Source organism: Hemiscyllium ocellatum, chromosome 45 (assembly GCF_020745735.1).
Source record: "Hemiscyllium ocellatum isolate sHemOce1 chromosome 45, sHemOce1.pat.X.cur, whole genome shotgun sequence".
NCBI lineage: Eukaryota > Metazoa > Chordata > Chondrichthyes > Orectolobiformes > Hemiscylliidae > Hemiscyllium > Hemiscyllium ocellatum.
Window position 1 is genome coordinate 16,125,175 of NC_083445.1, and position 27,664 is coordinate 16,152,838.

At 40.6% G+C, this 27,664-nt stretch overlaps 1 protein-coding gene across 1 annotated transcript in view; it reads left to right on the top strand.

Annotated features, from left to right (window-relative positions):
- The window catches only part of LOC132835924 (epoxide hydrolase 4-like), a 123,685-nt gene extending 98,331 nt beyond the window's left edge, over positions 1–25,354 (top strand). The window contains exons 2-7 of the mRNA XM_060855035.1: positions 246–331; positions 3,058–3,215; positions 9,920–10,048; positions 14,969–15,066; positions 18,185–18,333; positions 23,471–25,354. Of these exons, the coding sequence (XP_060711018.1) occupies positions 246–331; positions 3,058–3,215; positions 9,920–10,048; positions 14,969–15,066; positions 18,185–18,333; positions 23,471–23,693 (843 nt within the window). The 3' untranslated portion in view covers positions 23,694–25,354. The remainder of the gene's footprint in view (positions 1–245; positions 332–3,057; positions 3,216–9,919; positions 10,049–14,968; positions 15,067–18,184; positions 18,334–23,470) is intronic.
- The last annotated feature ends 2,310 nt before the right edge of the window (positions 25,355–27,664 follow it).

Genomic DNA, 27,664 nt, shown 5'->3' on the forward strand with positions numbered 1-27,664 from the left:
CGGATGGACGGTGTGGACTGGTTGGGCCGGAGGGCCTGTTTCCACATTGTAGCGAATCTAATCTAATTTATTTTTAATCCTTGGTTATGGGAATTCTCTTATTTACCATGAGAGATAATTTGAATGGTCACAGAAGTCAATCTTTGAAAACATTTGCAGTGGTTCTGTAGTGAAAGCTGCATCCTGAGATAGTCTTTGATCTGTGTTCATACTGTCTTTTTCTGCCTCTTTCTCTGTTTCTCTAGGATTCAGGGCTGCGGTTTCATTATGTAGAAGCTGGTGAGAGGAACAAGCATTTGATGTTGCTACTCCATGGCTTTCCTGAGTTTTGGTAAAGACTCGCTTCATTTTTTTTTTTGTTTAACAATTTTTTTCCTGTCAGGTAAACATAAAACTCCAATGGCATTATTCACGAAGGAGTTGTGCTCAGTGTCCTGGCCAGTGTTTATTCCTTAACCAACATCACAAAGCTGTTTATCAGGTCCTTGTAACCTTGTAATTTGTGTGAAATCTATAGCTACTTTATTTCCTACAATAGCAACTACCCTTCAAAAAGGTACTTGCCTGTTAAGTGCTTTTAGATATCCTGGGATTGTGAAGGATGCTTACATACTTGCAAGACTTTCTACCTCCTCCTGCCTTGGGCCCATATTGAAGAATATGTTGAGTTCCATTCTCATTCACGTTACCACGTGAGATTATTACAAATTGATATGTTGTTCGCTATCAGCTATGGTACGGTTCCTTAATGTTAGATTAATCTATTATAATTCCAACTGATAGTAATATAAGAAGTCAAGTTCACTTTCCAAAGTGAAACCTGGTTTGATAGACTAAGTTTTATAATTGTAATTAGGTTTTCCTGGTGGTCAGTCACTGAACATATTCACAAGAGGCCACCAGTAATCTTTTAATAAAAGAACGTCAAAGTTTTTAAACACAAAGGAACCTAAGGAAAAATATGTCAGAACTGGTTGAAACAGTCTTATTACAAGTATCAAAAATAAAGATTTAACCCTTTTACTTCAACAGCAATCTTATAGATTTTCAAATCTCAGAATTCATATTAAATTCCTTCTTGAGTTAGCACACAGTACTTGGTTTCTTTCCAGCAAACATCTGCATTCATTTATCTTTTTTAGATAATACATCTTCATGAGATCCTTAAACTGCTAACACAGCTCAGTCTAACAAGAGTTTCTTAAATTCTTCCATGGCTTTATGTTTCTGATGTTTCTTATAGTGATATTAAACCATTCAGGAGTTCTTTACAGCTCAAATTAGCCTTGGCTGCCATAGACCTGTTCTTTCTGACAGAAACCAGCTCACTGCCTAACTTCCTAGATGGTTTTCTTCTTCTGAAAGGAAGCTTTCTCTCTCTGTCTCCCTGTGGTACGGGACATTTTGTTGCAAGGCAACAGCTCTTTTTTTTCTCTTATACCTTTGTTTTCTTGAAGCACTATTCACCACATGGACTTACTTAAAAGCTTCATTTAAATGCATGTGAATACATTTCCGATGCACTGGAACCACCCACTGAACTAAAAAATGTAAGTAAGCACAAACGTCTCCTTAACCCACACAATAAAGAAATGCAAATCAAACTTAAAGTCCACGTGATTCTATCGACATTCAAACTCAAGTTTCCAAATAATGACAGGAATGTTTATTATATTGGAGATGCAGAAATTCCACCAAGGCTGCTCAAATAGCACCTCCAAACCCATTACCATTTCCTTGTAAAAGGACAAGGGCAGCAGATACATGGGAACACCTACAAGTTCCCCTTCAATCCGCCCACCATTCTGACATGGAAATATATCACCATTCCTTCAATGTCGCTGAGTCAAAATCCAGGAACTCCACCCGAACAGCATTGTGGGTCTACCTACAGCAAATGGACTGCAGCAGTTCAAGATGGCAGTGTGGCATCATCTTCTCAAGGGCAACTAGGAAGGGTATTAAAAGCTGGCCCAACCATCAGCACCCACATCCCATAAATTAATTTAAACAAAATGTCTGAGCCTTGACCTCAGTTGATGAGAAGCTCAGCAATTTGGGAGAACAAATATAAGAGGGAGTTGAATAATGCATATTATAAGCAAGGCATTTCATATTTCATATTTGTTGGATGCCTTTTTTTATTCTGTATATTTTTTTAACCCATATTATATGTGTAAACAGTTATCTTTTCTCTGCCTTAATTGTGATTCAGTGTATGTATGTTTCGAGTTTTTAAAGGGTATAGTTTAAGTTGCATCAGTTAGGAATCCTTTCTTTTCATTATTCTTGATATAATTGTGTGTTACAATGCGTACTTTGTTTTTTATTACTGAAGGAATCTGGTCTGAATTGAAGGCAAAATATTTATTTTGGTGGTCTTCTTTGGATTTTACACATTTTGTAATGGCTTCTGACACAGGAGGTATGATTATTGGTGCACTGCAGTCTTCCCAGTTAAGTCGTGGCAGTTGCAAAATTTGTAGAAATTTAGGTTCTCAGTGAATGGAAGTTCCTCCAATTTGTTTTATTATGAACAAGAGAGAAAGATAAGAGATGCTTCTATGAGATGGATGTAGAAAGTATAATAACCACAACATGGAAGCAGAAGGGCAATGTTCTCCCAAGTGTCCTGGACCAAAATATATCCCTCAACTCAAATCATTGGACTATCTCGTCCTTATCACATTGCTGTTTATTGAAGCTTACTACATACAAATTGGCAGCCTCATTTTCACATTAAGAGTTCTTCATGAGCTTTAAAGCATTTCAGGATATTCTGGGGTTGCAAAAGATGCTTTAGGTTATTTTGAACAGCCACTTCTCAAGCACCAAGGGCCCACACACAATGGGATTGAGGTAGTAAACACTCTGGTAGAAGCAAATGACTAGATCGTTTAAGAGATGAATTGTTTCACTTAGTTGTTCAAAGTATTTTTGTATTTTATTGCAAGTATATTGTCACGGAATGCAATACTAATACTACTGAACTAATTGTGTAGCATAGCCCATCAGCTGAATTGGTTACCAGTTCAACAAACATTTTCTGTGTCTCAGGTATTCTTGGCGTTATCAGTTGCGGGAGTTCAAGAGTGAGTATCGAGTGGTGGCAATGGATTTGCGTGGTTATGGGGATTCTGATGCACCATCTAGTCGAATTGACTACAACCTGGACTATTTGCTGAAAGATGTCAAAGACGTTATCGAAGCTCTAGGTATGCTGATAATTGCTGTTGTCTAACTGTCTGAGATATTCACCTTCCATCAGGGTTAGGATTTTACCTGAACAACCCATCATCACAGCTTTCCTCAGTTAGATGTCAGGCTTGTAATGAGTGTTTGAAGCAACCTTGTCTTTCGCAAAGGTTGGCCATAGGAATCCAAGAAGGTAGTTGAATTGCTTAAAGTTATTACGCTATTCAGTTAGATCGTGGTTGCTCTGAAACTTAATTCCATCTACCCAGCTTAGCTCTGTAAATGTTATTACCCTTTTCTATATAAAAAAAATCTCAGTTTGAAATTTTCCATCATCAGCTTTCTAGGGAAAGAAAATTTCAGATTTCCACTGAATAACTGTTTCCAAACATCACACTTGAAACGCCCAAGTTTAATTTTAAATTAATGTGTCCTTGGTCTACACACACTCCTGACCCTATACCCACTGTGAAAATACTTATTCTTGCTACCTTAACAAGGTGCAGTTGTGGTAATTTTCCAAAATTTGCTGGACTCTGGGCATTTCCAGCCGATTGGAAAACTGCAAATGTGACGTCACTGTTTAAAAAGGGAGGTAAATAAAAGATGGGGAATTGAAGACCAGTTAGCTTAACTTCTGTAGTGGGGAAGATGCTTGCATCTATTATCGAGGAAGAAATAGCAAGGCGTCTAGTTAGAAATTGTCCTGATGTGCAGATGCAACATGGTTCATGAAGGGCAGGTCATGCTTAACTAATCTTTTGAAATGCTATGAAGACATTACGATCAAGGTGGACAGTGGGGATCCAGCCGATATGGTGTGCGTAGATTTCCAAAAGGCCATCGACAAGGTACCGCACAAGAGGCTACTACATAACACCATGTGGTGTTATGGGAGAGTATGAATATGAATATGAATAGAGGATTGCTTACTGTTAATCAACCACAGAGTGGGGATAAAAGAGTGCTATTCTGGTTGGCGATCAGTAACTAGTGCTGTGCCCCAGAGATCAGTGTTGGGACTGCAGTTATTCACAATTTATACAGATGATTTGGAGTTTGGGACCACGTGTAGTGTGTCAAACTTTGCAGAGGAACATAGAGAGTGGGCAAAGGCCTGAGAGATGGAATACAATGTTAACAAATGTGAAATCATCCAGTTTGGTAGGAATAACAGTAAAAAGGATTATTATTTGAATGGTTAAAAAGTTGCAGCACATTGCTATGCAGAGGAATGTGAGTGTCCTTGTGCATGTATCACAGAGGGTTGGTCTGCAGGTATAACAAGTAATTAGGAAGGCAAATGAAATTTTGTCCTTCACTGAGTTTCAAAGCAGGGCTGTTATATTGGAGCTATATAGGATGCTGGTGAGGACACACCTGGAGTACTGCGTGCAGTTTTGGTCTCTCTCATTTGAGAAATGATGTACTGGCATTGGAGGTGGTGCAGAGGAGGTTCATTAGGTTAATTGTGGAGTTGAGGGGATTGGCTTATGAGGAGAGACTGAGTAAACTGGGATTATATTGAGGGGGAATCTTATAGAAATATATAAAATTGTGAAGGGAATAGATAAGATAGCAGTAGAGAGGATATTTTCACTGGTAGGTAAAACTAGGACAAGAGGGCCAAACCTCAAAATTAGGGGGAGCAGATTTTGGACTGAATTGAGAAGGAACTTCTTCACCCAGATGGTTGTGAAATTCCCAGCCCAATGAAGTAGTTGACCGTACTTCAATAAGTGTTTTTAAAGCTAAGGCAGTTTTTTTTTGAATAAAGGAATTAAGTGAATCGGTGAGAGGGTAGGGAAGTGGAGCTAAGTCCATGAAAAGATTAGTCATGATCTTATTGAGTGGCGGAGCAGTGTCAAAGGGTCAAATGGCCTACTCCTGCTCCTAGTTCTTATGACTGGAGAGTGGCTAATGTTGTCACTTTGTTGAAGAAGAGCTGTAAGGAGAAGCCTGGGAACTATAGATCTATGAATTTGACTTCAGTGGTGAGTAAGTTGTTGTAGGTAATTCTGAAAGATAGGGTTTATATGCATTTGGAGAGTCAAGAAATGATTAGGGATATTCAGCATGGTTTTATGTGAGGGAAATCATGTCTCACAAACTTTAATTAAGTATTTTGAGAAAGTAACAAGAAGATTGACAAGGGCAAAGCGGTAGACATATTTTACTTGGACTTTCATAGAGCCTTTGACAAGGTTCAACATGATAGACTAATTCATCAAGTTAGATTACATGGGATTCACATAGATACAAAATTGGCTTAATGGCAGAAGACTGAGAGTGATGGAGGCCTGTGACCAGTGATGATCCATAGGGTTCAATTTTTTTTCATTCGGTCATGGCTGGCCAGCATTTCCTGACAACACCTAGTTGTCTTTGAACTGAGTGGCTTGCTAGGCCATTTCGGAGGATAGTTAAGAGTCAGCCCACATTGTTGTGAATCTGAAGTCACATGTAGGCTAGACCAAGTAAGAATGGCAGATTTCCTTTCCTGAAACCAAACATGTTTTTCTGCTAATCAGCAATGGTTTCATGGTTATCAGTAGATTCTTAATTCCAGATTATTGTTGAATTCAAATTCCGTCATCTGCCCTGGTAGGATTCAAACCCAGGTTTCCAGAACATTAACTGAGCTTCCGGATTAGTAGTGATAATACCTGTAGGCCATTGCTTCCCCTTTTTGACAAACTTTTGTTTTTCATTTATGTAAATGATTTAGATGTGAATACAGAAAGCATGGTTAGTAAATTCGCAGATGACACCAACATTGGTGTATTGTGAGCAGTGAAGAAGGTTATCTAAAATTGCAAAGAGATTTTGATCAGTTGGGTCAATGGACTGAAGAGTGGCAAATGAGTTTAATTTAAATAAATGCAGGGTATTAAACTTCGGTAAAACAAACAAAGGCAATACTTATATTAAAATTTGGCCTTGGGTAAGTTGTCGAACAGAGAGATCAAAGGTGCATAATTCTTTGAAGATTGCATCACATATAGATAGGGTAGTTCAGAAGGCATTTAGCATGCTTGCCTTCATGTAGGATTTGGAATGTTATGTTGAGGTTGTACAGGACCTTGGTGAGGCCTCTTCTGGGGTATTGTGTCCAGTTCTGGTTTCCTTGGTATATGAAGGATATTATTAAGCTGGAGAGGGTTCCGAGGAGATTTACCAGGATGTTGCCAGGAATGGAAGGTTCAAGTTAAAAGGCTGGGACTTTTTTCACTGGAGCAAAGGAGGTTGAGCTATGATTTTATAGAAGTTTATAAAATTATGAAGGGTACAGATAAGGTGAATGGCAGGTGTCTTTTCCCTAAAGTGGGGGATTTTAAGACAAGAAGGCATATTTTTAAGGCGAGACAAGAAAGATTTTAAAAAGACATGAGAAGCAATCTTTTTTACACAGTAGTTCGTGTGGGGAATGGAATCCAGAGGATATGAGTACAGTTATAACATTTAAAACATGTTTAAATAAGTTCATGAACAAGAAATTTGTGGAGGGATATGGGCCAAGCACAGGCAAGTGGGGCTAGTTTAGTTAGAGAGTATGGTCAGCGTGAACTGGTGGGACTAAACGGCCGATTTCTATGCTCTGTGACTCTGACTCCATAACAATTTTGTTTTGAACCTGGAGCCTGAAACATTCAAATCAGTTTTCTAATTTGCAAAATTCCTGACCAGATCGCAATTAAATTGATTTGGCTAAAGTTATGTTACTTAATACTCACACTTTGCAATCCTGCTCCTCGGATGCTGCCTGATCTGCTGTGCTTTTCCAGCACCGCACTCTCACCTCTGATCTCCAGCATCTGCAATCCTCATGTTTTCTCAATCTTAAAAGGGCGTATCTTTACTGAGCAGCAGTTTGGTACATTGTGCAATAAATGGTCTAAACTGTTACATCCTTTGACTTAGTATGAGCAGTGCCGTGGAAGATCTGCTATAGAATAGAGACTGGAGGACAGCTGATGTGATACTCTTATTCAAGAAGGATGATAGGGATAAACTAGGAAGTTATAGACCAGTGAGTGTAACATCAGAGATAATGAAAATATTAGACAAACATTCTAACGGATAGAATTAATCTCCACATGGAGAGGCAAGGATAGCACAGCTTTGTCAAGGGGAAATTGCATCTAATAATTTTTTTTGCAGAGGTAATTAGGTGTGTAGAAGAGTGTACACTTGATGAAGTCTTGCATGTTAGTCTGGTTAAGAAGCTAAGAGCTGATAAGATTCATGACAGTTTGGTAAAGTGGATCCAAAACTGCTTCTTGCCTCAAAACCAGAGGGTAAAGTTTGAAGGGTGTATTTGTTACCAGAAACCTCCAACCACTGGCGTACCACAGTTCAGTGTTGTAGTATATAATAATGACCTGAACATGAATGTGGGAAGTATGTTCAGTAGGTTTGCAGATGACGTGAAGGTTTTCTAAATAGTGATTAGACTCTAGGCAGGTCAGATGAGCTAATCAGTGACAAATTTACTGTAATCTTGAAAGTGTAAGATGATGTGATCTGGTGGACTAACAAGCCAAGGGAATATACATTGAATGATAGGACCCTATGAAGTACTGACGATCAGAGGAACCTTGGTGTGCACACCCGTAGATCCTTTGAGGCAGCATTACAGGTAGCTAGAATGTTACATGTTGGATGCTTGCCTTTATTAGTTAAGGCAATGAATACAAGAGCAAGGAAATTATGTTGGATCCTGTATGTAACATTAGTTAAGCCACAACTTGGGGTGCTGTGTGCAATTCTGATTGTCACCGTAGCAAGGATGTGATTGTACTGCCTTACTTCTGAATCAGAAAGTTTTCTTGTATACACTTAACAAATTTCTCTCCATCCCAGTCCTTAACGCTATGGCAGTCCCAGTCTATATTTGGAAAGTTAAAATCCCCTACCATAACCATCCTATTATTCTTACAGGTAATTGAGATCTCCTTACAAATTTGTTTCTCAATTTCCTGCTGACTGTTGAAGGGTCTACGATTCCAATAAGGTGGTCATCCCTTTTTTATTTCTCAGTTCCACCCAAAGAACTTCCCTGGATGTATTCCCAGGAATATGCTCCCTAAGTACAGCTGTAATGCTATTCCTAAACAAAAACTTTTTTGTCCAACCCTTTCTATCCATCCTATAGCATTTATGCCCTGGAACAGTAGGTTGCCAGTCCTGTCTATCCCTGAGCCATGTCTCTGTAATTGCTACGATATACGAGTCCCATGTTCCCAACCATGCCCTAGGTCCGTCTGCCTTACCTGTTGGGCATTGAAATGAATGCAGTTTAAGTTGTTAATTCTATCTTGTTCTTTGTTTTGTTTCTGTCAGACCTGACTGTTCGACTTGCTCCTTTTCCCAACTGTACCAGTCTCAGACTGATATCTTTGCTCACTATCTCCCTGAGTTCCAACTCACCACCACTGCACTACCCTCCACCCTGCCCTACTAGTTTAATTCCTCCCGTGCAGTTATAGCAAATCTCCCCACCAATATATTAGTCCTCTTCCAATTCAGGTGCAATCCATCTTTCTTACATAGGTCGCTTCTACCCCAGAAGAGATTCCAATGATCCAAAAATGTGATTCCTTCTCCCCCACACCAACTTTTCAGCCATGCATTCATTTGCTCTGTTTTCCTATTCCTACCCTCACTAGCTCACGGCACTTGGAGTAATCTAGATATTACTACCCTCAAGGACATCTTTTTTAAATTCCTGCCTAACTTCCTGTGTTCTTTCCTTTTCTCTTTCTATGTCATTAGTTCCGATGTGTACAACAACCTCCTGCTGGTCTCTCTCCCCTTTTGAGAATATTCTGCACCTTGTCCGAGATATCCTTGATTCTGTTCACCAGGGAGGCAACACATTCTGATGGTTTGCTATCAGCCGCAGAAACTTCTGTGAGAGAGAGTAACCCTGCTTTTGTTAGAGCCAGTCTCAATACCAGAAACCTGGCAGTTTGTGCTACATTTCGCTGAGAATCCATCACTCCATACATCTTCCAGAACAGCATACTTTTTTGAGATAGGGAAACCTGCAGGACTCCAGCAAGATCTGTCTCCCTCTAACCCAACTACCTGACTGTATCTTCGGTTTATCTCTCTCCCTGCAGCTGCCATCCATCACACCCCCAGCTCCTGTAAATTCCTCATTGGCTCCAGATAATGCATGCAATCCGATAAGATTTGCAACCAAACACACTTCCATGTCATAATCATCAGTAACATGGAAACTCTCCCTAATCTTCCACATCCAACAGGAAGAGCATATCACTCTACTAAAGGCCATCTTTGCACCTTAATAATTAACAGACCCAGAAAATAGCAGTCTTAACTGCCCTAAAACACACTGCGCCAGGCTGATGTAGTAGCATTGTTTTATATTTTTAATCAAGAGACACATCTAATAAAACATATAATCAAAAAAAACCCACTCTACTCACTGTTGCAGATTTACAAAAAAAAGTGTATGATACGCAGAAGCGTTGGCTGGCAAGCCCTTCTTCCCTCACTCAGTACAGAGGCTGATTCTAGCTCCCTTTTTGTGACCGTGGGTCAAAACAGCATGTTGATTGTTCAATGTCTGATCAGTACAGTGCTTTAACCCTATTGGCATGCTGGAATGTCAAAGTACAGTCATGGCGAGGCTGACGCTTTGCAGTACAAAGAGCTTGACTTGCTATTCTTATGGCACAGTTCTATTTATTTTCAGGGCACAGCAGCTGTATTCTAGTCGGGCATGACTGGGGTGGCATCCTGGCTTGGAACTTCGCAATTTCCAATCCGGAGATGGTGGAGAGATTGATCATCTTGAATGCGCCACATCCAAATGTGTTCCAAGGTGAGCTGAAGACTTTTGTTTATATCCATAATGATTGGAGAACAGATCATGAATGTGCTGTGAAACTGGAATGAGAAAGATACAGCATTGAAGGAGGTCATCAGCTCATCATGCCTATAGTAAAACAATCCAGTTTATCTTTTCTTCTCACTGTCCTGTAACTTTATTCCTTTTGATTGTTACTAATGAATTGACTTACACACTTTCAGGTTTTGTGTTCCTGATGATACAGTTTACTTTAAGTGAAAAAAAAATGTTCTTTCACCAAACAGTTTAAACCTTTCTGCACTGGGTATCTATTTATTTGCTACCAGAAATTGATTACTGATGGTATCAAAACTATTCATGAGTTTGGAAACCTGTATCAAATCACCCCTCAACCTCCCAGTGCTGCAACCTAAAGAACTCCCACTTCTCCAGTCTCTGCACATAACTAAAGTGCCTTGTTCCACGCACCATCAAAGTAAATCTTTTTAATTCATGAGTGGCTTTGCTGGCTAGGTCAGCATTTATTGACTATCCCTAATTGCCTTTGGATTGAGGCTTTGCTTCTTATATTGCTGTGTGACTGGAGTCACTAGGCCAGATCAGGCCACATAAGGGTGGTAGATTTCTTTTCCTTTAGGATAGTAGTAAATCAGATATGTTTTTATGACAATTGATGATGGTTGCTTGGTCACTATTAGGCTAGCTTTTAATTTCAATCTTTATTGAATTCAAATTTCACCATTTGTCAGGAAGGGATTTGAATCCATGTCCTCAGAACACTGACGAGGTTTGTGGGCTACTAATCCAGTGACATTGTTCATTTTGCTACCATCTCTCTGTACCCTCTCAAGTCTTTGCATACTTCCTCAAGTGTAAGGTGTGGAATTAAGCGCAATACTCAAGCTAAGCCACAGGCAAGATTTTATTTCGCATAATTTCCAGGCTTCTGTAATCTATCTCTCTTTCGATAAAACCCAGAGTCCCCTTTGAACAGCCTTCTGAATATACCTTGTCACCTTCAAAGATTTGTATACATGCTCACCCAGATCTTTTTGTTCCTACATCCCCTTTAAAATTGTATCAGTGGATTTCTGGTTCCTCTCCTCATGGCTCACACCAAAATATACCACTTCACAGGTCTCTCCGTTAAATTTTATCAGGCAATGTCTTCCCACCTTCCGCTCTGTTGTGTTGAAATCTGTTTTGCATAATGACCAAACTTTAGAACAATTAGTGATTGGAACAAGGTCAGCCAGGTCAGAGAATATGACTTCCTTGATTGACCTGGTCCAGTCAGGGAGTCTGGCTGACAGATATAAATAGGAGTCTGAGGGGTTATGTTCACTGTAGCAGTTGGCTCTGAGCTCACTGGGTCAGTGTCGTTACTATGCACATGTAAATAAAGGGTGACTTTGTGATGGGATACTGGCTTTTGTGGAGTTATTTCTGATGAGAGGAAAAACACACCCTCGAAGACATTTGCTTGCAACAGTCATCTTTGAGTTTGGGTAGGATTGGCATCATGCTGCTAAATGGAAAGCTGCTAAAGTGTTCGATCCTGCTATCGAAGACTGCACCCAGCATGTAGAAGGATTACATTATGTTTTCAGGACAAATAACATTGGGGCAGATGAAAAGCAGCAAATAATTCTCCTGACAACTTGTTTACCTGTAGCTTTTTTTGGTTATTAGAAGCCTAACTTTCCCTGAGGCACCAGATACTGAAACCTTTCAAGAGCTGATGGATTTAGCGAAGGAATATTATGACCCCAAGCCTCCATGAATTCTGACATACTATTCGGTTTTACTCGGCAGTTTGACAACCAAGGGAATTTGATTTTGGTTAGCTGTAAATGAGATGCTGAGAGACTGTTTGATATGTGGGTTTAATGATGTGACCATGCTTACTAACTGAAGCTGAACTGGACTTCAAACAGGCACTACGACTGGCTTTGTCATTTAGAAAGTTCAGCAAGTGGAGCTTATGAGTTACAGGGTATTCCAAAGGAAGTGGATACCCTTGCCAGGTCAAATGAGCTTAGGAACACTACTTGAGTGAAAGCAATTGTGTAGTCTCATTCAGGACATATCTTGAGCAGAGGGACTCTAGGTTGGCCCACAACAAAACCCCAAAATAAGCCAAGCCTCGGCCAAACGGTTAATTTTTTTTAAGGATCTGGGCTGGCAGGCCATTTGTGGTTGCTACCGATATGCGGACTTGAGACAGCAAAAAGGTCCTAGGACTGATTTGAATAAGAGAACTCATAAGATGGTATCCAGAAGTGTGTATAGCCTGGAAATCCACTTATAACTGGTTTCAAACAGTTACATTGCTCAGCCACATCCAAATCAAAACTGATCAAAATAAATGTCTGGCTAAATGATCACCCAGTTCTAATGGGGGTCGATACTGGTGCAGCTGCATCAGTGATTGCAGAACTAGTCTTTGCCAAAGTTCATTCTGGGCCCTTACCCTTACCCTTAAGTTTGCATAACATCTCGACCAGGCTGAGAACCTATACTTGGAAATCCCTATGGGTTAAGGGGTTAACCTTTGGTTCCAGTCAGTTATGCGATGCAACTGGTTCAGTTACCACTAATTGTAGTAAAAGGCTCTGGCCCAAGCTTGATGGGACAAAATAGGTTGAGAAAGTTTCAACTTGATTGGCTCAACATTTTGTGCTTAAAAAATGGTTGCCTGAGTGAATTCTTAATTAAACAAACGCAAGTTTTTCAGGAAATCTAAGGACTATCAAAGGGGCCACCTTACTTCTTGAATAAGAAGCAATGCCATAATTCTGCGAGGCCTGCAGAGAGTCATTTGCCTTACATGCTAAAGTAGAACCAGAAACCAGGAGGCTGGAAAGCGAAGGAATCATCAAACACTTTGCAGAATAGACAGTACTAGTCATACTGATTGTGAAGCCCGATAGATTGGTTCACATTTCTGGGGATTTCACATGAAAGGTAAACTACTTTTTGCAGCTGGGGAAATACCCAATTCCTTCTTTGGAGGATTTACAGACAAAACTGGCAAAGATGGTGTCTGTCCTTCACTGAGTTGGACATGAGTCGTGTGAACCTGCAGTTACAATTAGATGAGGATTCTCAGAAGTATGCTACAGTTAATACCCATTAGGGTATACATCAATGTACGAGACTGCCTTTTGGGGTATTGTCAACCTGCGCTATTTTCCAAAAGAAGATGGAGAACATTTTACAAGGTCCAACCCTTGATGTAGAGGAGCTGGTGTTAGACTGGTGTAGACAAAGAAGTCACATGATACCAGGTTATAGTCCAACAAGTTTATTTGAAATCACCAGCTTCAGAGGCACTCCACCTGACAAAGGAGTGGCATTCAAAAAGCTTGTGATTTCAAATAAGCTTGTTGGGCTATGACCCGGTGTCATGTGACTTCTGACAAGGCCTACCCCAGGTCACCATTTATCTGGATGATGTGCTAAAACCGGGAAGACCAGTAAAGAACACTTAGAGAATTTGGACAGAGTGCTTAAACGCTTCTCCAAGACAGGTGTATTTCATCGGAGGGAAAAACGTATGTTTCAGGCACTCCAAATAACCTACTATGTCTAAAGTGTCGACGAGACAGGGTTACATCTGTTGGAAGATAAAGTGAGGGCAGTCAAAGATTCCCTGCCTCTCGCATTTGTACCAGACCTTAGATCTTTCCTGAGCTGCTGAATTATTATGGGAAGTGCACACATAACCTAGCCTCTATCCTGGCACCCTTACATCTTCTATCGTGGAAGGGTCAGCTTCTGAAGTGGTCTTGTAGCCAAGATGTAGCCTTGACGGAAGTGAAGAAGCAGGTCTCGTCATTTAAGGTGTTGTCACACCACGAACCCAAGTGAGATGTGCTAATGTATGATGCCTCCCCATATGGTATTGGGTGATGTTGGCTGACCAATGGCCCAATGGAGAGGAATGACTGATGGTGTATGCTTTATGGATTGGAAAGAGTTCAGCCAATTGGATCTCATGGAATATGACTTCTCTGATTGGGGCTGTTAAACTGGTTCAATTAGGGAGTTCTGGCTGCGAGATATAAATAGGAGTGTCGGGAGTTATGTTCACTCTAACAGCCGGCTCTGAGCTAGCTGGATCAGCGTCATTCACTATGTAAACAAAGTGTGACTTGGTGATGGGATACTGGCATTCGTGGAGTTATTTCATAATATGTCTAAAAGAGCAGTGGGCCTGACACAGATACCTTAAGAATTTCTTTGTACTTCCCTCTAATTTTAATGTAAACCTTCATCACTACTCTCTGCTTTCTATCCTTTTAGCAAATTTTCAAGCTTTAATTCCTTTGATTCAGTTTAATTTAGACAACAAGTCCACTGTGTAATACTAAGTAAACTGTCTTTTGAAAGTCTGTGAAGTTCTGAACCACCCTCAACAATTCTCTCTGTTCTCAGACCCTTAAATGAGGTAGTGGAGAGAGAAGAGTCAGCAAAGAATACTGGGTTCATTGGAAAGGAAATCTTTATATAGTGGCTGATTTGAGTGGGAAACACAGCAGTGAGTGTATAGATTTCTGGATAAGCCATCTGAGGTCGCACCTGCTTTAGGCCTTTAAGAATTCAAAAGAGATCATGAAATTTAAAGCATTCACTGGGTAGTAACTAATCATCCTGTTGCTGATTATGGAATCTTACACTTTGCAAAAGTGACTGCATGCGTTAGTTTGGCACTTTGAGACATTTCTACGTGATGTAATAGAATGCCATGTAAATCATGAGAACACTTTGCTAAACCAAGATAAATATGTTCTTTAGTTATGTTTTTGTGGTATTTACTACTTGATTTAGTTACGTGTAAAATGACTCGACTGCAGCTGATGTGACTGAAGGGTCTGTTTCCATGCTGAATGACTATGCAACTATAAAATGCAAGTGTTTTTTTTTCAGATTACCTGAGTCCATCCCAGCTGCTGAAGTCCAGCTATGTATTCTTCTTCCAACTGCCGAAGCTTCCTGAGCTTTTCATGTGTATGGATGATTTCAAGGTAAACAGCTCACTGTCTTGTCTGAAAGCATTGCCTACTCCCTGGCTCTCAGGTTTCAATTACCCTGCTTGTCCTCGTTGCCTCACATTATTCCTCATGTATAAACTCTGCAGTATGTATGTGAATGGATTATTTTACCAAGGATTGCATTCAAAGTCATGCTTTATCCTGTCACCAATTATCTTGACACTGTCTGCAAGCATAGAGGAGACAATTTCTAAAGCAACTTCAAGGGAGACTTGAAAGGGAACTATTGCTGACTTACTGACTAAAGTGATGAGAGGCCAAGTGGAACAAATTGGATACTCTGACAAAGAACCAACACAGGCATGATGTGCTGAAAGGTTGCCTTCGTGTAGGTTTGTAATATCTGGTATAAATCAGAAGCCAAATATGGCAGGTTTTCTTTGCCCCTGTAAGGAACACAGTCTAACTATAATACCTTTCCTGGCCAACCCACTCAGACTAAGGGGAGGTGATAGTGTAGTGTTATTATAATGGGAATAGTGATCCAAGGATCTAAGTAATGTTCTAGGGTCTTCTCCATTCAAATCCCATGGTGGCAGATGGTAAAACTTGAATTCACTGGAGTTAACCGTCTGAGGATAACCGTGAAACCACAATCAAAATCATTATGCCATCATTGAAAACTGTCCTCCTCGGCTGGTCAGGCCTACATGTGACTCTAGACCTACAGCAATGTGGTTGAGTCTTAACCACCTTCCAAAATGCCAGTCAGTCTAGCAAGTCACTTAGTTGTATCAAATGCTGAGAGTCTTAAAACTGGATGGAACCAGACTGCCCAACTGATATTCATTAAGGTACTAGTAAGACAATGGCAAGCACATCCACGTCAACCCTACAAAATCTTCCTTACTAACAACTAAGGACAAGTTCCAAAATTGAGAGCTCTCTCTCTCAGCAATAGCCTGCTATAATCATGCTCACAAATCATGCCTTACATGAAATATCCCAGATAGCACCACCACCATTTCTCTATGTCCTGTCCCACTGGCAGAGCAGACCCAGCAGAGGTGGCAGCACTGTGGTATATACCTGGGATAGAGTTGCCCTGGGGAATCCTTAATATTGACTCGACTCCATGAGTCTCATGGCATCACATCAAACATGGGCAAGATAACCTCCTAATTTCCATGTATCATCATTATCCCCTCCCAGCTGATGAATCAGTTCTCCTCCATGTTGAATATCACTTAAAGGAAGGAATAAGCATGGCAAGATTGCAGAATATATTCTTGGTGAGGAACTTCAGTGTTCACCAGCCAGTGTACGGAGGCAGTGCTACTATTGATTGAGCTGGTTGTGTCGTAAAGCACATTACTGCTAGCTTGGGTCTGCAGCACGTGTTGAGGGAAATAAAAAGAGGTTAACCTCCTACTTGACCTCATCCTCTCTAGCTTACTGCATATTCATCTGTCCATGAAAGGTATTGTAAGAATGACCATCTCACAGTCCCGCCTTCACATCGAGAATATCCTGCATCGTGTTGTGCGTGACAATGGTGTGCTGAGTGGGATAGACTTAGATCAGATTTAGCAGTTCAAGAGTGGGTATCTATGAGGTTCTGTGGGTCTTCAACAGCAGCAGAATTATAATGCAGAACAGTGTGCAATTTCTCTCACTGTACCATTACCATCAAACCTGTTTTACTAAAGGGTGGAGGAGGACATACCAGCAGCAGCTTCAGGTATATTTTAAAAAAAAGAGGTGTCAACGTAGTAAAACTATAAAACAGGATTACTTGCATGCCAAAACGCATAAGCAGCAAGTGATTGACAGGGCTAAGCAATTTCACAACCACTCAATTACAGCTAATGCTTACAATCCTGTCACCTCCAGTTGGGCTTGGTGGTGGGCAATTAAATGGGAAGAGGCGGCGGCTCCATGAGTATCTCCATCCTCACTAACAGGGAAGGACAGCACATCAGTGCAAAACATAAGGCTGAACCAGAAGTGCAGAGTGGATGGTGCCAAGTGATTGGCCACTACCCAAGGTCTCCGGCATCATAAATGTCAATTCAATTCACTCCAGATGATATTGCGAACTGGTTGAAGATGCTGGATATTGCAAAGACTATGGGCCCTGACAACATTCTAAAAATGATATTAAAGACATGTGCTCCAGAACTTGCTGTGCCTCTAGCCAAGCTGTTCAGTATAGCTACAACACTGGCATCTATTTGACAGATGATATTGCCTATGTATGTCCTATACACACAATGCAGGACAAATCCAACTCAGTCATCTCCAGAAGAGAGAATCTAACCGTTGCCCCTTGAAATTCAATGGCATTACGTAACTCATCTCCGACTGTCAACATCTTGGGGCTCACCATTGACCAGAAATTAACTGCCCAGCCTTATAAATGCTAAGGGTATAAAATCAAGTCAGAGGCTAGGATGCTTGCAGTGATTAACTCACCTCCTGACTCCCTGAAGCTTGAGCATCATTTGCAAAGCATGATGCAGGAATTTGATGTAATACTACTCACCATTTGCCTGGATGAGTGCAGTTCCAACAACACTCCAGAAGTTTGGTACCATCCACGACAAAGTAGCTTGTTTGATTTACACCTCATCCAAATTGTCATTCAGTAGCAGCACTGTGTACCATCTACGAGACATATTGCAGACACCAAGGCTGCTTAGACAGCACCTTCCAAACCCACAACCACTTCCATCTAGAAATACAAATGGCAGATATATGGAAACACCATTACCTACAAGTACCTTCCCAAGCCACTTAACAGCCTGACTTGGAAAAATGTCACTGTTCCTTCAGTATTGTTGGATGAAATTCCTGGAACTCTCTCCCTGATGACACTTTGGGCCTATCTGCAGTATATGGACTGTAATTGTTCAAGATGGCAGCTGACTATCAGCTACTCTTGGGCAACTGGGGTTGGGCAATAAATGCTGAGCCAGCCAGCAACACCCACTTCCCATGAATTAATTAAACAAAGAATTGTTACAGAACACAGAATCCTGTTACCTGCTGGTCTGTTCACCAACTGTGCCTGGATTATTCTATTTAATACACTTTTCCTGAAATTTTCTTTTAAAAGCTGCACAAAATCTATCACTGGTATTTTTTCTAGGCTTTGAAGAGTACATACATGAGTAAACAAATGGGAATTCAGAATAAAAGCAGCAGATTGACTGAGGAAGAGTTAGAGGCTTATGTCTACAATTTCTCTAAGCCTGGGGCTCTAGTGGCCCCCCTCAACTACTACAGGAATATCTTCAGGTAGGGAATTCACTTGATAATTGCTTATCTTAATCTTTCCAAGTTTCATATTCCTTCTTCTCCACCTCCTAGTGTGTGAAACTGTGAACTTGTCTGCTTTGGCATGAAGAATAATGGAAATGTTTCATTGGAGAGGGTGTAGAGTTTTCTGGTACATTAATTACAAAAAAAAGTCTGCAGATACAGCAAGTTATTAGGAAAGCAAATTTAAAATGTTATTGCATTGGGCATGGAATTTAAGGATAGTAATGTTATGCTACAGTTGTGCAGTGCTTTGGTGAGACCATATCTAGATACCTTTGTATAGTTTTGGTCTCCTTATTTTAAAAGGGGCATAATTGCATCCAAAGCCATTGACAGAATGTTCATTTGACTGATTCCTGAGATGGAGAGGTGAAGTTATGAGGAAAGATTAGGTTATAAGAGTTTATCCATTAAAGAGATCTTATAGAAACTTATGATCTTGATAGATCTTGACAGGGTGGATGCTGAAAAGATGTTTTCCCTCATGGGCGAGACTAGCACAAGTAGACACAGTTTAAAAGTAAGAGGTCTTCCATTTAGCGTGTAATGAGATTATTTTTCAGAGGGTCATTTATCTTTGGAACTGTCCTCCCATGAGACTGGTGGATTACATTTCAGGTAAAGTTAGATAGATTCTTGACAAACAAGGTGTCAAAGGGTTTCAGGGCTAGGCAGGAAAGTGAAGTTGAGGTTATGTTCAGATCTGCCACTATTTTAAATGATGGCAGAGCAGGAGCCAAATGTCGTACACCTGTTCCATATTTATATGGTATTCCATCTGTTCCTGCTCCTCAGCCATTTATTTTACTTACTAACTACTTACTAATTACTAAGTCTATCAATATCAATATGATAATACTGAATGAGCGATTTAAGATAGTCAAGGACAATATGAGACTGTTGAGATTTTGCAAGCAATATGTGACAAGGTTGTACAAGGAGTTGTGGCACAGATAAGCCCTAATATAGTTGGATGATGAGATAGTGTTGAGGGGCTGAATGGCTTATTCCTCTGAGATATCCTTCCTATCCACGCAATGTTCAGTTAAATTTTGAATGGCCCCACAGCTCTTGAATAATCAGCTAGTAGATTTGGCAAAATCAGAAAATGCTGGGGACTTTCAGCTGGCCTGACCATATCTGTGACAACAACAAGCAAGTTAACATTTTGGGTTGAGAAGCAAAACTCAAGTTAAGAAACTTTATAAGGAAGAACAGACCCGGAGAGAGGTTTGAGGAAGGAGGAGTGCTAAAGAGAAAGATCTCTGATATTCATCGAAATGCTTATCATCCTTTTCATTATAGATGCTCCCTATGATGTTTTGTATGTGCTTCTCATCAGCTTACTTACTTTGTGCAGTACATGGGTACATCACTCCATTGTAATGCTTAGGTGATTCAGATGGATTTTAAATATGGGTTGCCATTTGAGGCAGTGACGGTAGCACAGAGATAGTCACTCTTTGGATTCTCCCATTGATTATCTCTTAACCAAATTGATGGGATTATTTCCTGTTGTCTTCAGATGTAGAATGTCCTCGACGTGTGATGTTTCACAATTTTCCAATAAGAACCTGTTTGTGATGATGTCCTATCAATGAGATGTTTATAATCTCAAATGATAATCAGTGACCAGGTTATCTGCCTTCAAGCAGTTATCCCAGTCCACTGGATTAGAGAAGTCAGAAAATGGGGCTATGGGTGCTACGCAATTGAATCAGAGTGCGGAAGGAGGCCATTCACCCCATTGTGTCTGTTTTGGCTCTTTGAAAGAGGTACCCAGTGAGTCTGACTTCTGAGCTTTTTTTCCTCATAGCTTTACAGATTTCTTTGTTTCTGATATCTGTCTACTTTTTTCAAAGAAGTTCTATTGAATTTGCTTCCACTGCCCTTTCAGGCAGCACATTGCAGATGTCAACAACTCCCCATATTTAAGGAAACAATCTATCATCTTAAAATTTCCCTCCCTTTCCATGGATCTGCAAATGTTTTAAAATCTATCTCCTCTGATTATTACTCCCCCCTCTGGTTATGAATCAAGTATATGTACAAAGCAGTCTAATTGGGTTTCTTCCTATTTCTTAAAGCCTTTCATGCTTCTTCATTGGTTGCCACATTTTTGACCTTGAAATGACTTAATTGGCTCTAAAGCACAATGAACACCCTGTGGTATTGAAGGATGTTATAAGAATGCAAGGCAGACTGCAAAATAGACTTCAATAAGCTCACCTAATAGAGGCCTTTAACATTGTGTAAATTGATCTGAATGGCTTTGAGAAAATAATTCTATGGTAGATGAGCCAGAAAGTAGACTGAATTATAAAATATGTCAAAAAGGAAATTGAAGAGATCTTTTCTCACCTAAAAAACTGCAAGACTGGGGAACGTACTATCACTGGGATTAGTTGAGGTGAGCAACAGTGAAGAAGGAAATTAGATCTAGTCATAGAGATATGCAGCAAAGAAACAGACCATTTGGTCCAACTAGTCCCATTTGCCAACATTTGGCCCATATCCGTCTAAACTCTTCCTATTCAGATGCCTTTTAAATATTGTAATTATGGCAGCCTCTGGTAGGTCATTCTGTAGACGCACCACCTTTTGCATGAAAAGTAGCCCTTTTCATATCTTCCCCCTCTAGTTTTGGACTCATCCACCCTGGGGAAAGGACCTTGCCTATTTACCCTATCCACACCCCTCATGATTTTATAAACTTCTATAAGGTCACACCTTAGCCTCTGACGCTCCAGGGAAACCAGTCCTAGTCTATTTAGCTTCTCCCTAGAGCTCAAACCCTCCAACCCCAGCAACATCCTCATAAGTTTTTTCTGAACCCTTTCAAGTTTCACAACATACTTGGTACAGCAGGGAGACCAGAACTGAATGCAATACTCCAAAAGTGACCAAACCAATGCCCTGTACATGACCTCCCACCTCTCATACTCAATGCACTGACCAACAAAGGCAAGCATATCAAGAGCCCTTCTTCAATCTGTCCTATCTACCTGTGACTCCACTTTAAAGGAGCTAGCTAAATACATGAACAGAAAAGGAATTGGAAACTCTTTGGGGATACAGTGGAAGAAGCTTATTATGAGCATACACTCCTTCAGGAGAATGACATGTTTCTATGCTGTAAAGTGCAATGAAAGATTTTTAACTTTTGTCAAAATCCAAATAGATTTTCAATTCGCACTTGCTGCATAGTCTGGATTGTACCACTGGAGGCTCTCAGTGAGCTTTGGAAACCTGCAAAACAGCATGACTTCACACTGACTGTAGAATCCTGAAGTCCAGGCATTTCACTGCTGCCATCACTGTCTTGTGTAGATATGTTTCTAATATATTATATATAGTTGAGCATTTCACCAGCTACTATGGTTGGCCTGAAAAACAGCTTACCCCCTTCTGATTGCAGTGATACATGTTAGCCTACAGAAACAAATTCAAACCAGATTGTGTTCATGTCTCTTATGTCTCTGGGAGTCATTCTGCTTGTAAGAATTACTGCGATTTCCTGCAGGTCACTGGGATTGTGAGAAGTGTAGGGTATGGGAATGGAGGTCCTAGCCAACTCTTACCCTCTCCACACATGTTTTGGGAATTATTGAATAAGTAATCATGCATATTGCTTTTTATAGCGATTGGCAACATAGAGTGCTGGGAGTAATAATGGTACCCTAACTGCTTATATGTACCTTAGTGACTTCCTGAGTGATAGTTTAATTGGCTGGGGGCCTGGGGATAGAAAGAGGAGCCCAGGATTTGTGGCTTTTTCAGATCACCATCAAAGGGTATAATGGTTTGCATGATAACTGTTAACCCTCCAGTGCATGGCAAGATTGTATGGCAAATTGAACTTTTAGTGTAAGCTGTGCAATTGCAGAAATACCTGGATTCAGAGGGCAGGAGACTTCAATGAGAAGTAGTGGAAAGTACTGGAGGAGGGCATGGCACTTCCTTTTCCATACCTAAATTTCACCTCCTCCCTTTTGTTTAGCTCCTCACGACCAACAAAGTACATCATATAAAAGATTGGCAAGCACCTACAATCAGCCTCAAACTTAGTTATTTTTTAGATTAGATTAGATTACTTAGTGTGGAAACAGGCCCTACGGCCCAACAAGTCCACACCGACCCGCCGAAGCGCAACCCACCCAGACCCATTCCCCTACATTTACCCCTTCACCTAACACTATGGGCACTTCTGTTTCAGTTGTGGGGGTGAAGGATAAATAGTGATCACTTGAGAGAAAAGTAAGGTCTCAGTACAGTCATTATATGGGCAGAAAGGAGGAAAGGAAAGAAATTAATGTCTGGGATAAAGGAATTGCCTGCCTTAGGAAAGGATTGCAGTGTCCAACGGTACAAGTTGAATGACGACAACTGATGGTTAATGTTTCGCTTTCTTACATACTTGTGGAAAATGCTTTTTAATGGAAATAATTGTTACTTCATTGCTCAGCTGCTACATGGTTTAACTGCACATTCCTAATGCATGCCATATCTTCATTTCTGATATTTCTTTCTAAACTGCTTGTCTCTTTGCTTCTTTCCCTTTACCACTTTGATCATGCTTTTTGTCACCTGTCCTCAAATTATGTGGATCATTATCAATTTTTCCTTTTATTCTATCTTGGGATATTGCTGACAGTACTAGCATTTGTTGCTCATCCCTGATTGCCCTTGAACTGAGTGACACGCTAGGGCCATTTCATATTGCAGTTCACACCTTTGAAAGTCTGGAGTCAAATGTAGGCCAGACCAAGTATGGAGAGCAGACTTCCTAAGTTCAGCTCATAATTGAAGTAAGTTGGTTTTTATGGCAATTGCTGACATTTGTTGTGGTCAATATTATTGAGAATGGCTTTTATTTCCAGTTATTAATTGAATTTAAAATCCACCAGTAGTGAATTGCTAGTCCTGTGACATTGCCACAATGCTATGGTCTCACCTTTAATGCTTGCTAATGCTGCTGTGCATTGCTTTGGAACACTATATAAAATAAATACTGGCTTCTGGTTTTCTGTGGAGCATGAACAAAATGCCTTCTAACCCCGAGGTGAGAGATTGATCGACCTTTGCTGACTGAATGTGCTTACTTATGTTGCAGCCACCTCCCAGCTAAGTGCCATGATGTGATGGTGCCCACTTTGGTGATCTGGGGTGACAAGGATGGAGCTCTCGAAGTTGGCATGACTGCCTATATGGAGCAATACGTACACAGTGTGTTTCGGTTGAAGGTAGTCACTGGGGCCAGTCACTGGGTCCAGCAGGACCAGCCTGATGTAGTCAATAAACTCATCTGGACATTCTTGAAGGAAAGCAACAAGTAGACTCTGGAATCCACACACGTGCATGGTGCAACTTGACGTGTGTGAAATGTAATTTATGCACAATCTTCCTAATGGAAAAATAACTAACCGTAAATGTATAACTGAAAAATTTTATAGTGTCTTAATTGAATGTTAAATGCAGCAAATACTGAGATTTGTGATGTAGTCACTAAGTAACCATTTGGGTAACAGAGCAAGTGATCATCTGTCCTCCTGCCATTTTTTGTCCACTTGCTACAGAGTACTGACAAATGTTTGAGTAATGGAGAGAAAATAAACTGCAACCCTGGGGGTGCATGATACCTGTTAGAGGTGCATTTGCCAGGACCAGTGATCTACCATGGTATCCCTTTGAATAGGCTGTCAGTTAACACAAACTCCCTTCTGACATGGCTGTTTTGTATTGGGTTGTGCCTTGTAGGATAAACTGCTAGGAAGGATGAATCAATCAGCCCGAAATTGTTTGTTTCCCACATCTTGTCCAGATACCTTGACAACCAGTATGATATCCATGAAGCATCAGTGGCCAATACTATGTTCATTCAATGATTGATTAACAGACATGGGATTATGTATGATCAGATCACTGAAAGGTGAAGAGAGATGATGGTGTGAATTGAAAGTGCGTTTTCATTGTTAGATATTGGACTTGATCTGCACTCATAGCTTTTGTGCTGCTTTTCTATCTTATAATTGTAGTTTTATTGTAACCGTGCAAACATATTTGTGTCTCAGGTAGACAGGTAAATTGCAGCTCCAATAAGACCCAAGAAGCTGAACACCAGCCAGAAGCAAATAGCCAACTTGATTGGGACCCCAACTGTCATTAAGCATCCACTCTGCCCACTTGCTGTTATTGTGGCATCAATGTGAGCCATCTACAAAATGAACTTCAACATCTCACCAAGACTCCTTTGACAACACCTTTCATCTATGAGAATAAGTGCATCTAGCACACAGGGATATCACAACTTGCTAGTTCTCCTTCAAGTTGCACACCATTGTCAGTGGAACTCCAAACTTCCTAACATCTTTTTCGATAATGTTACACCAGCAACCTTGGAGGCTGAGAGGAAGGTGGACAACTGGTACTCTCTGGTGGTCATGCTGAAATTCCTGATTCAAAACAAATCTTTTGTCTTTCTTTTCTCTTTGTTCTTTCTGTCCTGTCTCTCCATTGCTGTGTGTCTACCTCTTTCTTGGTTCTGGATGTAGTTTGCTCGCTGAGCTGGAATGTTCATATTCAGATGTTTCGTCACCATACTAGGTAACATCTTCGGTGAGTCTCTGGACGCAGCATTGCTGATGATTCCTGCTTTCTATTTATACGTTTGGGTTTCTTTGGGTTGGTGATGTCATTGATGGTGCAAGGACTGTAACAAACATTACACTGGATAAACAGGCAGAAAACTAGCCACCAGGATACATGAACATTAACGAGCCACTTCCTCTCTTACATACAGATGAGGAAGGACACCACTTTGACTGGGACAACACATCCACCCTAGGACAAGCCAAACAGAGACACACACAAGAATTCCTAGAAGCATGGCATTCCAACTGGAACTCTTATCAACAAATAGATTGACTTGGACCCGACTTAACACCCCCTGAGAAAAAGAACAGGAAATGACATCAACACAGGAAATGACATCACTAACTCAGAAACCCAAACATATAAATAGAAAGCAGGAATCATCAGCAATCTTTTGTCCGAGGCTAACTGAAGATGTTACCTAGTATGGTGACAAAACATCTGAAAATGAACCTCCCAGTTCAGTGAGCAAACCTACATCCAGAGCCTCAATCTGAACTACAAATCTTCTCAAAACTTACTCTTTCTTGGTTCTCTCTTTTTCAGTATCACTGATCCTTTTCCTCTTTTGCAACCTCTGGATTTTCTTACTGGCACCAAGTAAAATAAAAACTACATTTACTCCATCTTATCCTTCCTTGAATTGGCTGAGCTATCAGGAAGTTCTTCATTTTCTCCTAGGCAAGAGTTAAAAGTTTGTTTTCAGTTTTTTTTGAGCTAATCAAGGTGACAGACTGGAGACAACTTCATTCTAGCTCAAGAGGTTCTGTACTATCCCCAATATGTTTTCTTTACTCAACAGTCTGTTCTTTCTGGCAGTCAACGCTAATCAATAATCGACTTGTCCAGTTACAAAAGACATATACTCAAGGTAATCACTCCTGTTTCCATCAGAAGTCCACAATGTACTGGAAGTGGAGTGAGTGAATGTTTCAGGAGTCTAACGACAGTCTTTACGAATAGCTTTTATTAAAGCAAAAAGCATAAAATATTGTGCTGGGTTTGACACTGACCCATTTAAGGAGAGAATGGGACAGATGACTGAAAGCTTCATCAAACAGAGTCTCAAATAAGAGAAAGTAAGATATTTTTAGGGATGAAGGAAAGAAGGAATGTCTAAGAGGTCGCAGTAGAGGACAACAGAGTTACCCAGTTTTTAGTGTTGGTGTAGCAGCTTCCCCATGCTCATATTACATTGAGTGTTTGCTGGATGGTTAAGCTTGTTGCGTATGAGCAGGATAAAACACCAGTGCATGCTGGTTTCTGTGCTAATCTACTATATAGATCAGTCTGTAAAGTTGAAGATGTGGCTCGGGAGTAGTGTCATAGAGATGTACAGCACGGAAACAGACCCTTCAGTCCACCCGTCTGTGCTGACCAGATATCCTAAATCAATCCAGTCCCATTTTCCAGCACTTGACCCATAACCATCTAAACCCTTCCTATTCATATACCCATCCAGATGCCTTTTAAGTGTTGTAACTGTACCAGCCTCCATCGCTTCTGCTGGCAGCTCATTCCATATGCTCATCACCCTTTTTCGTGAAAAGGGTGCCCCTTAAATCTTGCCCTTCTCACCCTAAACATATGACCTCTAGTTCTGGACTCTCCTACCTCAGAGAAAAATACTTGTCTATTTACCCTTTCCATGCTCCTCATAATTTTATAAACCTCTATAGTGTCACCCCTCAACCTCTGACAGTCCAGGTCAGACCCTCTAGCCCTGCAACATCCTTGTAAGTCTTTTCTGAACTCTTTCAAGTTTCGCAACATCCTTCCTATAGGAGGGAGACAAGAATATTCCAAAAGTGGCCAAATTAATATCCTGTACTGCCGCAACATGATCTCCCAACTCCTGTACTCAATGCTCTGACCAATGTAGGAAAGTATAGCAAATGTCTTCTTCGCTATCCTATCTACCTGTGACTCCACTTTCAAGAACCTGCACTCCAAGATCTCTTTATTCAACAACAGTCCCCAGGACCTTACCATTAAATTGGGGCAGGACTTATACATTTATCTTTCTAAAATGCAGCACCTCACATTTATTTAAATTAAACTCCATCTACTGCTCCTCGACCCATTGGCCCATTTGATCAAGATCTCATTGTACTCTGAGCTAACTTTCTTCACTGTCCACTACATCTCCAATTTTGGTGACATCTGCAAACCTACTATGCCTCCTTTGTTCACATCAAAATCATTTATATAAATGACGAAAAGCAGTGGACCCAGCATCAATCCTTGTGGGACACCACAAGTCACAGGCCTCTAGTCTGAAAAGCTACCCATTGCCACCACCCTCTGTCTTCTAATTTTGAGCCGGTTCTGTATCCAAATGGTGAATTCTCCCTGTATTCCATGTGATCTAACCTTGCTAACCAGTCTACCATGTGGAACCCTGTCAAACACCTCACTGAAGTCCACCACTCTGCCCTCATCAATCCTTCTTCAAAAAATTTAATCAAGTTAGTGAGACATTTCCCACACACAAAGCTGTGTTGACGATTCCTAATCAGGCCTTGCCTGTCCAAATACAAGGAAATTCTGTCCCTCGGGGTTCCCTCCAACAACTTGCCCACCACCGATGTCAGGCTCACCAGTTTATAGTTCCTGAGCTTTTCCTTAACATCTTTCTTAAATAGTGACATCACGT